The sequence below is a fragment of the Heteronotia binoei genome, chromosome 14 (genome assembly GCF_032191835.1).
Source record: "Heteronotia binoei isolate CCM8104 ecotype False Entrance Well chromosome 14, APGP_CSIRO_Hbin_v1, whole genome shotgun sequence".
NCBI lineage: Eukaryota > Metazoa > Chordata > Lepidosauria > Squamata > Gekkonidae > Heteronotia > Heteronotia binoei.
Genome location: NC_083236.1, coordinates 69,262,092 through 69,274,597, shown reverse-complemented (window position 1 = coordinate 69,274,597; position 12,506 = coordinate 69,262,092). Strand labels below are relative to the sequence as shown.

Here is a 12,506-nt window from a genome sequence, read left to right as displayed (position 1 = left end):
GGGTTTGATTCCCCACTCCTCCACTTGCACCTGCTGGAATGGCCTTGGGTCAGCCATGGCTCTCTTATCTGGGAGAACCGGGTTTGATTCCCCACTCCTCCACTTGCAGCTGCTGGAATGGCCTTGGGTCAGCCAGAGCTCTCTTATCTGGGAGAACCGGGTTTGATTCCCTCCTCCTTCCCTTGCAGCTGCTAGAATGGCCTTGGGTTAACCATACCTCTCGCAGAGTTGTCCTTGAAAGGGCAGCTTCTGTCAGAACTCTCTCAGCCCCACCCACCTCACAGGGTGTCTGTCTCCTGAGCCAGCTTAGTGTAGTGGCTAAGTGTGGAGACTCTTATCTGGGAGAACCGGGTTTGATTCCCCACTCTTCCACTTGCAGCTGCTGGAATGGCCTTGGGCCAGCCATAGCTCTCGCAGTTGTCCTTGAAAGGGCAGCTTCTGGGAGAGCTCTCTCAGCCCCAACCACCTCACAGGGTGTCTTTTGTGAGGGAGGAAGGGAAAGGAGATTGTGAGCCGCTCAGAGACTCCTTCGAGTTGCGAAGGGTGAGGTATAAATCCTATCTGCTCCTCCTCTTCCACTTCCTCCTTCACCTGAACCACCACCTCCTCCTTTTCTTGAGAGCCAGTTTGGTGTAGTGGTTGAGTGCATGGACTCTTATCTGGGAGAACTGGGTTTGATTCCCCACTCCTCCATTTGCAGCTGCTGGAATGGCCTTGGGTCAGCCAGAGCTCTCTTATCTGGAAGAACCGGGTTTGATTCCCCACTCCTCCACTTGCAGCTGCTGGAATGGCCTTGGGTCTGCCGTAGATCTCATAGGGAGTTTTCCTTGAAAGGACAGCTTCTGGGAGAGCTCTCTCAGCCCCGCCCACCTCACAGGGTGTCTGTTGTGGGGGAAGGAGATTGTAAGCCACTGTGGGACTCTGAGATTCAGAGTATAGGGTGGGATATAAATCCATTATCATCATCATCTTCTCTGGGGCAATTTGCTCCGGAAATGACACACGCAACACTCTGGAAACAGCTCTGTTAAAATTTGAATGGCTGAATTATTTAATGATTCTTGTGGAATGTGATTGGCTGCTACTCTGGCAAGGTCTATTTATTTGATTCTTGTCTACTATCCCTTTTCCCCCAATGGGAAGCTGCAGAAACTTAAGTATCATTCTCCCTGCCTTCATTTTATATCCTCACAACAACCTTGTGAGGTGGGTTAGCCTGAAAACGCATCCCTGGCTCAAGGGCACCCAGAGAGCTTCCCTGGCACAAGGGCGGGGGAGATTCGCATCCTAACCCGACACTCTCCCCACGAGGCCACATTGGCTCTCTGAAACTTTGTAGAACATTTTTTGATGGCTGATCTGTTGACAGATTCTTATTTCCTTAATATGATTGGCTGGTGCTGTGGCATCTTTCGTTTAATGCATTTCATCGCTTTTTCGGACTTTTGTCAACCTGCACTGAAAATCAGATTGGGTGGAACAGCAAAGTTTAAGAATGTAAGAGAAGCCCTGTTGGATCAGGCCAAAGGCCCCTCCAGCCCAACACTCTGTGTCCCACGATTGCCAAAAAAAACCAAGTGCCATCAGGAGGTCCAGCAGTGGGGCCAGGACACTAGAAGCCCTCCCACTGTTGCCCCTTCCAAGCACCAAGAATACAGAGCATCACTTGCCCCAGACATAAGAACATCAGGCCAATGGATCATCCAGTCCAACACTTTCACAGTGGCCAAAAAATCCAGGTGACATCGGGAGGTCCATCAGTGGGGCCAAGACACTAGAAGTCCTCCCACTGTGCCCCCCCCCCAAGCACCAAGAACTCAGAGCATCGCCTGCCCCAGACAGAGAGTTCTGTCTATACCTTGTGGCTAGTAGCCACTGATGGACCTCTGCTCCATAGATTTAGCCAATCCATAAGAACATAAGAGAAGCCCTGTTGGATCAGGCCAATGGCCCATCCAGTCCAACACTGTCACACAGTGGCCAAAAAAACCCAAACCCAGGTGCCATCAGGAGGTCCAGCAGTGGGGCTAGAAGCCCTTCCACTGTGCCCCCCCCAAGCACCAGAATACAGAGCATCACTGCCCCAGAGAGTTCCAACGATAAGCTGTGGCTAATAGCCACTGATGGACCTCTGCTCCATATGCTTATCCATTCCCCTCTTGAAGCTGTCTATGCTTGTAGCCGCCGCCACCTCCTGTGGCAGTAAATTGTATTTTAAATTAGTGTGTGTTTTTATTTTATTTATTTACCTCATTTTTATATCCCACCCTCTTCGCAAGCAGACTCAGGGCGGCTAATAATCCCGTAGGATCTAAAAGCAGTACAATACGAAACGACTAAAATACAAACAACAGTGGGGCGAGCCCAAAACAAACAGGCAAATTTCAAAACGTTCTTCAGCAGTCAAGTCAGTTTCAAATTAGTTTTTAGAATTGTTATAATTGTTAGTGGTTCTAATCTAGAAGATGTCACAGTTTCAGATAGACGGTATCGCTCAGGCACTGGCAAATGCGGCAGCTCTGTCCCGTCTGAGATGTTGAAGGCAAGTCAAAATTCTGTTTTATAGGTCCTGCGGAATTGGGAAAGATCCCGCAGGGCCCTTACAGCCTTATACGTTGATCTTTAGGAAAGGGCTACCTATCCCAACTTGAGCTTTCCAGAAAAGGGCCTCCCTGTGTTTTTTTTTGGGGGGGGGGGCCTACATTCCCCCACCCCTGCTGAAGAGATCCTAAGTCCTGATTCCAGGGCTGGAACTCGGTCGCTGAAAAGCTCAGGGGTGGCCCACCTTGCTCAACGCAAGAGCCATGTAGAATGAACGTCAAATGTTTGAGAGCCACAAGACATGGATGTCAGATGTTTGAGAGCCACAAGGAAGGAAGGAAAGCAAATAGATGGGGGAGGGAGAAGTGGAAAGAAAGCAACTTTTAACTTTAAATGCATTCCCCAGGCCAGCCAAGCTACAGTTTGGCCACCCCGGTTCAGCTTATCCTCTTGGGCTGAGAACTGAGTGCAATGGGCTGGAGTCCCAGGGTGTGGGGGGAGCGTCTACCCCAAGCTTCTCCCCTCACGCCTGCTTCTCCCCTTTTCTGGCAGCATCATGGGCCTGTACGTCTCCATCGTGCTGGTGATCGGCAAGTTCGTGCGCGGCTTCTTCAGCGAGATCTCCCACTCCATCATGTTCGAGGAGCTGCCTTGCGTGGACCGCATTCTCAAACTCTGCCACGACATCTTCCTGGTGCGTGAGACGGGGGAGCTGGAACTCGAAGAGGAGCTCTACGCCAAACTCATCTTCTTGTACCGTTCGCCCGAGACCATGATCAAGTGGACCCGGGAGAAGGAGTGAGGCCTCCCCGAGAGAGAGAACTGTGGTCTCCCCCGTCTGCAAGACGGATGCTGCATTCTGGAGCCACTCATTTCTCCAAAGGGATCTCAATAAGGACTGGGAAGGGAAAGCACTCCGGCGGCGGTTGGATCCCGAGACGGACTCTCTCCGGCTCTTGCCTGGCCTAAAGGTTTCTAGGAGGGGCAGCCCCTGACCTCTGAGCCATACCTGCTGCCCCACTGCCTGGGGGAGGGGAACAACACTGTCACTTTTTGAAACAAGACTTCTTTTTAATGGCTCTAGAAAGGGTAGGGTGAAAACCCCCACTTCGGTGCCTCGCACACCCTGGCTGGGACATTTGCAGCAAAAGGGGAAAAGAGGAAAGGGGGGGGGGGTGTACCAGCAGGGCAGTTAGAAAATGACTGTAAGAGGGATCACCTTGCTGATCGGAAGTCCACTCTGTGGCCAGAGCAATAACCTGCTTGTACCCCTCTATGCTGGGGGTACAACCCTCCCTCCCTCTCCAAATGTGAGTGCCCATGAACTAGGAGAGCCAGTTTGGTGTAGTGGTTAAGTGCGCGGACTCTTATCTGGGAGAACTGGGTTTGATTCCCCACTCCTCCACTTGCACCTGCTAGCATGGCCTTGGGTCAGCCATTAGCTCTGGCAGAGGTTGTCCTTGAAAGGGCAGCTGCTGTGAGAGCCCTCTCCAGCCCCACCCACCTCACAGGGGGTCTGTTGTGGGGGAGGAAGGGAAAGGAGATTGTGAGCCGCTCTGAGACTCTTCGGAGTGAAGGGCGGGATATAAATCCAATATCATCTTCTTTTTCTTCTTCTACTTGCCAGCCTCTGCTGCTGCAAACAAGGGGGGGGGGGAGGCAGCTGGTCCCCAAAGACACTTTTTCTAAGGAGGCGGTTTTATTTATACAGATCTATATAATAAAAATTAAAAGTAAAGCTTGTGTCTCTACAGTGTCCTGAATCCTACGAGGCTAAACCCAGAGGCACCCCACCTACCCCCCCAAAAATCCTTTCTCCGTGGTGATTATCGATTTCATTCTCAGCCTCATTTTGCTTTGGGGACACACAGCTGGACGAACTCCGAGCGATTTCCCGCTAGCCATATGTCACTCTCGCACTCCTCTTCTCCGTTGGATTTCACACTTTCTGCCCCGGGGGTGCAACTCGCTTTGACTTTTTCGCGCGGCAAGCGGAAACTGGGTTTTAGAGGCTCGTTTGCTGCACGAAAGAGGCAGGGCGAGTTGCAGCCCCGGGGCAGCTTGTGCGAAATCTGACGGAAGCCAAGCGGAGAAGAGAGAGAGAGAAGTGAGGCTAGCGGGAAATCACTCTCACTTTAAGTAAAGGTGGGTGTGGAGGGAAGAACTAACAAAACGGTAAAGGAAAGGTCCCCTGTGCAAGCACCAGTCATTTTTGACTCAGGGGTGACGTTGCTTTCACAACATTTTCACAGCAGACTTTTCTACAGGGTGGTTTGCCATTGCCTTCCCCAGTCATCTACACCAGGGGTGGCCAATGGTAGCTCTCCAGATGTTTTTTGCCTACAACTCCCATCAGCCCCAGCCAGCATGGCTGGGGCTGATGGGAGTTGTAGGCAAAAAACATCTGGAGAGCTACCGTTGGCCACCTCGATCTACACTTTTCGCCCAGCAAGCTGGGTACTCGTTTTACCCACCTCGGAAGGATGGAAGGCTGAGTCAACCTTGAGCCGGCTACCTGAACCCTGCTTCTGCCAGGATCGAACTCAGGTCGTGAGCAGAGCTTAGGACTGCGGTACTGCAGCTTTACCACTCTGCGTCACGGGGCTCTTAGGGAAGAACTACTACTAAGTATTTTGCTGTCCCAGTGTTCAAGCATGGTAAGTTCTTAGGGCAGCTTACAGAAATGAGAGCTTCTTGCTGAGGGGGAGAACCCACGTCCTCTTTTACTGGCTTAAAACTGCCAGGTCTTTTGACAGATGGGCTGTCAATCAAGCTGATGGAGGAGCTGAAGGTCACCTCTGCAGTTGACAACACTTTATGAGCGTGTGCCCTTTTACGGTCAAGCTCAGCCGCTCCAGGATTAAAAATAATTTATTTGTGCCAGAAAAGTCGTGAAGAGAGAAAGGGAAGGGCCAAAGCTGCCGTCTTCTCCCAGCACAGCCGGGCCTCGGCTTGGGCTGTCAGCTCACAGGAAGGTCCTCGTCGTCCTCGAGAAGAAACTCTTGGATCTCCTGCTTCATCGCAGCCCTGCTTGGGGGAGGGAAGAGCAAAACATGCCGGACTCTGCACGGAGGACAGCCTGAGAAGGAGCAGCCCCACGCAGCAGCCCACAGCCCCACGGAAGCAGACCCTGCTAGGAGGTTCTCTGCATTGTTGTGAGGTGGGGGCTCATGGGCTGAGCCTGCAGGATGCTGTGCAGTGCCCCCCCCATCCCACTCCAGCAGGCCCAATTTTGGGCTCAGAACTTTAGCTTGGGTTGCCTCACCCCCTTCGCCTGCAGCAGCCGGATTACTTCTGGGGGGGGCAGCATGCAACTGAGCAGCTGATTTGGCTACAGGGATCCCTGGCTGTGGGCGGAAGGGACTGATTCCCCCCTCCTCCCCTTGCAGCTGCTGGAATGGCCTTGGGTCAGCCAGAGCGCTCGTGGGAGTTATCCTTGAAAGGGCAGCTTCTGTCAGAGCTCTCAGCCCCACCCGCCTCACAGGGTCTGTCTCCTGAGAGCCAGTTTGGTGTAGTGGTAAAGTGCGCAGACTCTTCTATGGGAGAACTGGGCTTGATTCCCCACTCCTCCACTTGCAGCTGCTGGAATGGCCTTTGGGTCAGCCATAGCTCTTGTAGGAGTTGTCCTTGAAAGGACAGCTTCTAGGAGAGCTCTCTCAGCCCCGCCCACCTCACAGGGTGTCTGTTGTGGGGGAGAAAGGGAAAGGAGATTGTAGGCCGCTCTGAGATTCTGTCCTTGAAAGGGCAGCTTCTGGGAGAGCTCTCTCAGCCCCGCCCACCTCACAGGGTGTCTGTTGTGGGGGAGAAAGGGAAAGGAGATTGTAGCCCGCTCTGAGACTCTGTCCTTGAAAGGGCAGCTTCTGGGAGAGCTCTCTCAGCCCCACCCACCTCACAGGGTGTCTGTTGTGGGGGAGAAAGGGAAAGGAGATTATAGGCCGCTCTGAAACTCTGTCCTTGAAAGGGCAGCTTCTGGGAGAGCTCTCTCAGCCCCGCCCACCTCACAGGGTGTCTGTTGTAAGGGAGGAAGGGAAAGTAGGCTCCTCTGAGACTCTGTCCTTGAAAGGGCAGCTTCTGGGAGAGCTCTTTCAGCCCCACCCACCTCACAGGGTGTCTGTTGTGGGGGAGGAAGGGAAAGGAGACTGTAGGCTGCTCTGAGATTCTGTCCTTGAAAGAGCAGCTTCTGGGAGAGCTCTTTCAGCCCCACCCACCTCACAGGGTGTCTGTTGTGGGGGAGGAAGGGAAAGGATATTGTGAGCCACTCTGAGATTCAGAGTATAGGGCAGGGTATAAATCCAGTATCATCATCATTTCTCACTGCCCTTGAGGCTCAGAGGGTCTGGCCCACCCAGGGTTGCCATGTCCAATTCAAGAACTATCTGGGGGCTTTGGGGGCGGAGTCAGGAAGAAAGGTTGTGACAAGCTTAACGGAGTTCTGACCATCGTGTTTAAAATGCTTTCCCTCCAATGGAAATAATGGAGCACTTTCTTTGAGGGCTTGTAGGATTGGAAGCCCTAGTCCAATCCTTTTGAAACTTAGGAGGGCATTTTTAGAGTAGGCATCGAATGCTATGCTGAAAATTTGGTGCCTCTGCCTCAAAAAACAAGCTGCTCCCCTCCCCAGAGCCCCAGATACCTGCGGATCAATTCTTTTTTATATCCTGTGTGAATCAGACTCCATAGGGAATAATGGGATGTCTAGAAGACATTTCCCACCCACCCCACTTTCTGATGGCCCTGAAGCGGGGGGGGGCCTCCAAACCAAGGGACCCCCCTTCCCCCACCTGGGGATTCAGCAACACAAAGAGTAATGTGGAAAGGAAAAGAGAAAACAAGCCCTAAGGCATCGACGAAAGACCAGCCTCAATTATGAAAATAAAGTTTATCAAACAGTTTAAGCAAAAGTGCAAAAAATCACCCAGAAACCCAATGTCCTTTCAATTCAGAATAAAAGTTCATAGTCTTTATGGTGGACATCTGGGAAAGAAGTTGGCAAAGTCGTGAACGGAGAGTCCAAACGTTTGTACTCTGCAGAATATTTGAGCTTTGTGCCTCTTGTAAAATTCTGAATGTATTTTGAAGGTATGTATGATTGCTTTTGCAATCCTTAACAATTTGATGTCTGAAACTGCGAGTGATTTTATTATATTATTACTTTGCAGCTTGTAAAAGCCTTCGGTGAAACAGGGCAATAAGCGCCTCCCTGTTTGAACTTTGTGCCTCTTGTAAATTTCTGAATGTATTTTGAAGCTTGTCAAAGCCTTCGGTGAAACGGCAACACGAGTCTCCCTGTTGCGTTCTCATGCTGGGCTGCCAATTGCCTGTGTTGAAAGAAACCTCTGGAGCGTCGGGCTCTCCATTCACGGCTTTGCCAACTTCTTTCCCGGATCTCCATCATAAAGACTATGAACTATTATGAACTGAAAGGACATTGGGTTTCCAGGTGATTTTTTTGCACTTTTGCTTAAACTGTTTGATAAACTTTATATTTTCATAATTGAGGCTGATCTTTCGTTGATGCCTTAGGGCAGGGGTGGCCAACGGTAGCTCTCCAGATGGTTTTTTTTTGCCTGCAACTCCCATCAGCCCCAGCCAGCATGACCAACGGCTGGGGCTGATGGGAGTTGTAGGCAAGAAACATCTGGAGAGCTACCGTTGGCCACCCCTGCCTTAGGGCTTGTTTTCTCCCCACCTGGGGACTGGGCAGCCTGAGATCCAGAGAGTCAGGCCAGCCTTGGGTGTGGGGCTGGGGGCACCCTCCTCTGCTTCTCTCTGGTCTTGTACCTGCGCTGCCGGCGCTCAGCCTCAGAGTGGACATACGGCGGGAGAGGCTCCAGGCAGGTCTGCAGAAGAGAAGAGAGTCCAAGAATGGGCGGAACTGATAGGCACAGCCAAGAGATTCCCAGGAGCCAATCTGGGTAACCTACCCCCTCCCCCCGCCCCGGTCCATATCCTGCCTGGTGAACATGAAGCTGGAGGAAAGGGGGCACCCCTACTCTTGTGGGTGCCAACAAGCCAGCAGTATCTCTCTGAGCCAAACGGTTGTGGCCTTGACCCCAGCTCCAGCTCCTCTGCTTGGTTTTCACAGCATCTCTCGCTCCTCCCCGCTGACAGCCAAAGAGTGGCAGACTCCAGTTGGAAGAACTGGGTTTGATTCCCCATTTGAAGCCAGCTGGGGCAATCGTAGGCAAGGCTCCCAGCACTCTCCGCCCCACCCCACCCCCAAAATAAGCATAGCTCGCCACCTAGTGGTGTTAAAAAGGAGCTACAGCCAGACGCCTCCCTCGGATCTCCCTCTCTGAATCCTCAGGGCAGAGAGCGGGGATGGTCAAACTTTGTTGTCGTTCGGTCGCACAAGTTGAGTCCGGCTCTTTGCGACCCCATGGACAAAGTCACGCCAGGCCCTCCAATTTGTGTTTGTTACATTAATAACACTGCCCAGCCATCTCCTCTCTTGCCGCCCCTTCTTCTTTTGCCTTCTATCTTTCCTAGCATCAGGATCTTCTCCAGGGAGTGCTCCCTTCTCATTTGGTGGCCAAACTAGCTTAACATAAAACCCACATAAAATAAATGTCAAATGTCTGAAAGCCACAAGGAAGGAAGGAAAATAGATGGGGAAAGAGAGGAGGAAAGAAAGCAACTTTAATATTAAATGCATTCTCTAAGCTACCAGTTTGACGTGGGATCGTAGAGGATTTTGCCATCTTCTGGGCATAGAGCGGGGGTCACTGGGAAGGGGGGGGAGATATTTGTAAAGTTCCTGCACTGTGCAGGGGGTTGGACTGGATGGCCCTGGAGGTCCCTTCCAACTCTATGATTCTAAGTGATTTAAAGAGAGAAGCATCTTCTCCAAGCTAGTCAACAGAGTGGTGGGGGCTTCGAGAGCCTCACAATACAAGCCACAGTGCGGCCACCCCTGGCAGAGAGGAAGAGCCACTAGCAGGCAGCTGAAGGCCACAGGGCCATTCCCAGGGTGTCTTTCTCCCTCCCCACCCTGTGCTTACCATGTCTTTGACAGTCAGCCGGCAGCTGTAGCACAGCAGCGGAAGAAAGGAGATCTGGGTTGGCTTAGCTCTGTGGACATTAGAAAGAGAGGCCAGTTGTTGTCTGTGTCCGCCCAGAGCCGCCCCATCACACAAACGGAGTTCCCATCCTCCCCCGGGCTAAGTTCTTCCTGGAGCTCCTTACCCCACCGTGGGAGAGCTCCTGCAGCAGCCTGTCTGGTCTGCGGCCCCCCCGCAGCAACCGCTTCCAGCAGATGGCGGCGGCTTCCGGCAGAGCTCCTCAGACAGCAGCGTGGATTGCAAGGAGGAGCCGTCGACTGCAAGAAAGGCAGAGTTAGTGTGTGGGATTGCTCTGTCCTCAGCAGCCAAAGGTGGGCTAACAGCCAGCACTAGAGATCGGCTCCACTCGGTAAGCAGTGCGTTTTGTGCATGGAACACAATCCAAAATTCATGTCAAGTCGGCAGCTATTAAACTCCATGAACTTTTAAAGCAGTTTTTAGGGTTCGTTCCAGTTTAAGAACATAAGAGAAGCCATGTTGGATCAGGCCAGTGGCCCCTCCAGTCCAACACTCTGAGCCACATAATAACATAAGAGAAGCCATGTTGGATAAGGCCAACAGCCCATCCAGTCCAACACTTTGTGTCACATAAGAACATCAGAGAAGCCATGATGGATCAGGCCAATGACCCATCCAGTCCAACACTCTGTGTCACACAGTGGCCAAAATACACACACACACACTGTGGCTAATAGCCACTGATGGACCTCTGCTCCATATTTTTATCCAATCCCCTCTTGAAGCTGGCTATGCTTGTAGCCGCCACCACCTCCTGTGGCAGTGAATTCCACATGTTAATCACCCTTTGGGTGAAGAAGTACTTCCTTTTATCCGTTTTAACCTGACTGCTCAGCAATTTCATTGAATGCCCCCGAGTTCTTGTATTGTGAGAAAGGGAGAAAAGGACTTCTTCCTCTACTTTCTCCATCCCATGCATAATCTTATAAACTTCTATCAAGTCACCCCGCAGTCGACGTTTCTCCATGCTAAAGAGCCCAAAGCGTTTTAACCTTTCTTCATAGGGAAAGTGTTCCAATCCTTTAATCATTCTAGTTGCCCTTTTCTGCACTTTTTCCAATGTTTGTGGCCAGCACAAAAAGTTTGTGGTCAGCACAGAAAGCAGGGACTTAAACAGATTCTGAGTCCCTTTCAGTTCCCGCTTTCTGCCCCCAACAGAAAGCCACAAAAAAGGCGGAACAGCTGGGATTGCTCCCTGCCAATCAGCTATTTCTGGAAGGGTTGCCAAGCCTTCAAGCAGAGCCTGGAGATCTCCCGCTTTGACAACAGATCTCCAGCTGGCAGAGCTCAGCTCCCCTGGAGCAAATGGCTGCTCTGAAGGGTGGGCTCTAGGGCACTGCACCCTGCTGAGGCCCCTCCCCTCCCCAGACCCCGCCCTCTCCCAGATCTACCTTCCACCAGCCAATGAGGAAGTAGCTCTGCATCCTACATGGACTGCGCTCCTCCATCGTATGTATTCTTTGTGAGCCATTTCTCAGGAGACAGGTTGGCTGGCTGACTGCAGCTTGAACAGAGAAGCCCCTGGGCTGGTTTTGGCTGTCGAGAGCAATCTGCGGGGCTTGCTGGGCTGGTTTGAAGGAAGAGGGTGGGGCCAGGAAGGAACTAGCGGTTTTTTTGGCCCCTCCAGGGCTGATTCCCAGAGGTCGGCCTTGCCCTTTGCAGAGCACAACCCGGGTGCCTCCCCTTCCCCGCAGCGCCAACCAGGAACAGACAACCTTCCCCCCTTCTCCTGTGCCACCCTCTACATACCAACATTGGTATCCAGGCAACAGAGGCATAAGAGGCAGCGCTCCGGTTCTGCGTCTTCACCTGCATCAGCGTCTCGAGGGGTCGTCCCGAGTTTCTCGCCTGTCCTGCAGAACAGACCGGAGAGGGCTAGCATGCAGTGCCCTGCAAAGCAAGGCTTATTTTGTGCCCTGTCTCAATTCTTCTGCTTGTGACCCCCACCCCACCCAACATAGTGGTACATGGCGCCTTAATGGGAACAGCTGTGGCAAGGCTTTGGCCTGCAGAACAACCCAAGATTCAGCCCTGGCATCTCCCTTTAAAAAAGAGAATCTTATGCTGCAGAAGTGAGGCAAGACTCTTATCCAACTGAGCTAGATGGACTGCAAGCTCAGGGCTGCCTGTGCTCTGCATGCATCAATCCTAAGAGCAGCCCTAGATCAGACTAATGGCCCACCAAGCCCAGCACCCTGTTTCCAACAGTGGTCAGTCAAATACCACAGAGAACCGGCTGGCAACAGCTGTCCTCTGCGTGGAAGACTAAAGAGTTCAAGAGCTGAAAACCTCCTGTTTTTGACAGAGTCTCTGGACCCAAATGTTTGGCAAAGGCAGCTGGGAATCCTGGCAGGGTTGCCAGATCATCCCAAGAGCAGAAAAGGGCACTGGACAAGACTTCAGTGCCCCACAGGATAAGCTGCCCAAAAGCCAGCCTACATGGGCACAGCAGACGGCTCTGCCCAACATTCTCAGTCTGTCAAAGCCAGGGATCAGCGCCCACAGCTCCACTTACAAGCTACGCAAGCAGAAACAGCCAGGTGGAAGGAAGGGTTAGCAGGGGAAAGGCTGCAGCTCAGTGGCAGAGCCTCTGCTCGGCATGCAGAAGGTCCCAGGTTCAGTCCCCGGCAGCGCCTCTGCTTGGCATGCAGAAGGTCCCAGGTTCAATCCCTGGCATCTCCAACTAAAAAGGGTCCAGGCAAGTAGGCGTGAAAAACCTCAGCTGGAGAGTCGCTGCCAGTCTGAGTAGACAAGACTGACTTTGATGGACTCAGGAGGGTCTGATTCAGTAGAAGGCAGCTTCATATGTTCTGTTATTAGGGGAGGGGTGGTGGCTCAGTGGTAGAGCTCAGTGGTAGAGCATCTGCTTGGTAAGCAGAAGGTCCC

General features: G+C 52.3%; 2 protein-coding genes across 3 annotated transcripts in view; one reads left to right on the top strand and one right to left on the bottom strand.

Moving 5' to 3' along the window:
* The window catches only part of PIEZO1 (piezo type mechanosensitive ion channel component 1), a 234,788-nt gene extending 230,514 nt beyond the window's left edge, over positions 1 to 4,274 (top strand). Inside the window, exon 51 of the mRNA XM_060253863.1 lies at positions 3,094 to 4,274. Within this exon, the coding sequence (XP_060109846.1) occupies positions 3,094 to 3,343 (250 nt within the window). The 3' untranslated portion in view covers positions 3,344 to 4,274. The remainder of the gene's footprint in view (positions 1 to 3,093) is intronic.
* Positions 4,275 to 5,394: 1,120 nt separating this feature from the next.
* The window catches only part of CTU2 (cytosolic thiouridylase subunit 2), a 28,502-nt gene continuing 21,390 nt past the window's right edge, over positions 5,395 to 12,506 (bottom strand). For both annotated transcript variants that reach the window (XM_060253760.1, XM_060253761.1), the window contains 5 exons: positions 11,370 to 11,473; positions 9,727 to 9,859; positions 9,543 to 9,612; positions 8,323 to 8,381; positions 5,395 to 5,568 (listed from right to left, as the gene is read on the bottom strand). In XM_060253760.1, the coding sequence (XP_060109743.1) occupies positions 5,502 to 5,568; positions 8,323 to 8,381; positions 9,543 to 9,612; positions 9,727 to 9,859; positions 11,370 to 11,473 (433 nt within the window). In that variant the 3' untranslated portion in view covers positions 5,395 to 5,501. The remainder of the gene's footprint in view (positions 5,569 to 8,322; positions 8,382 to 9,542; positions 9,613 to 9,726; positions 9,860 to 11,369; positions 11,474 to 12,506) is intronic.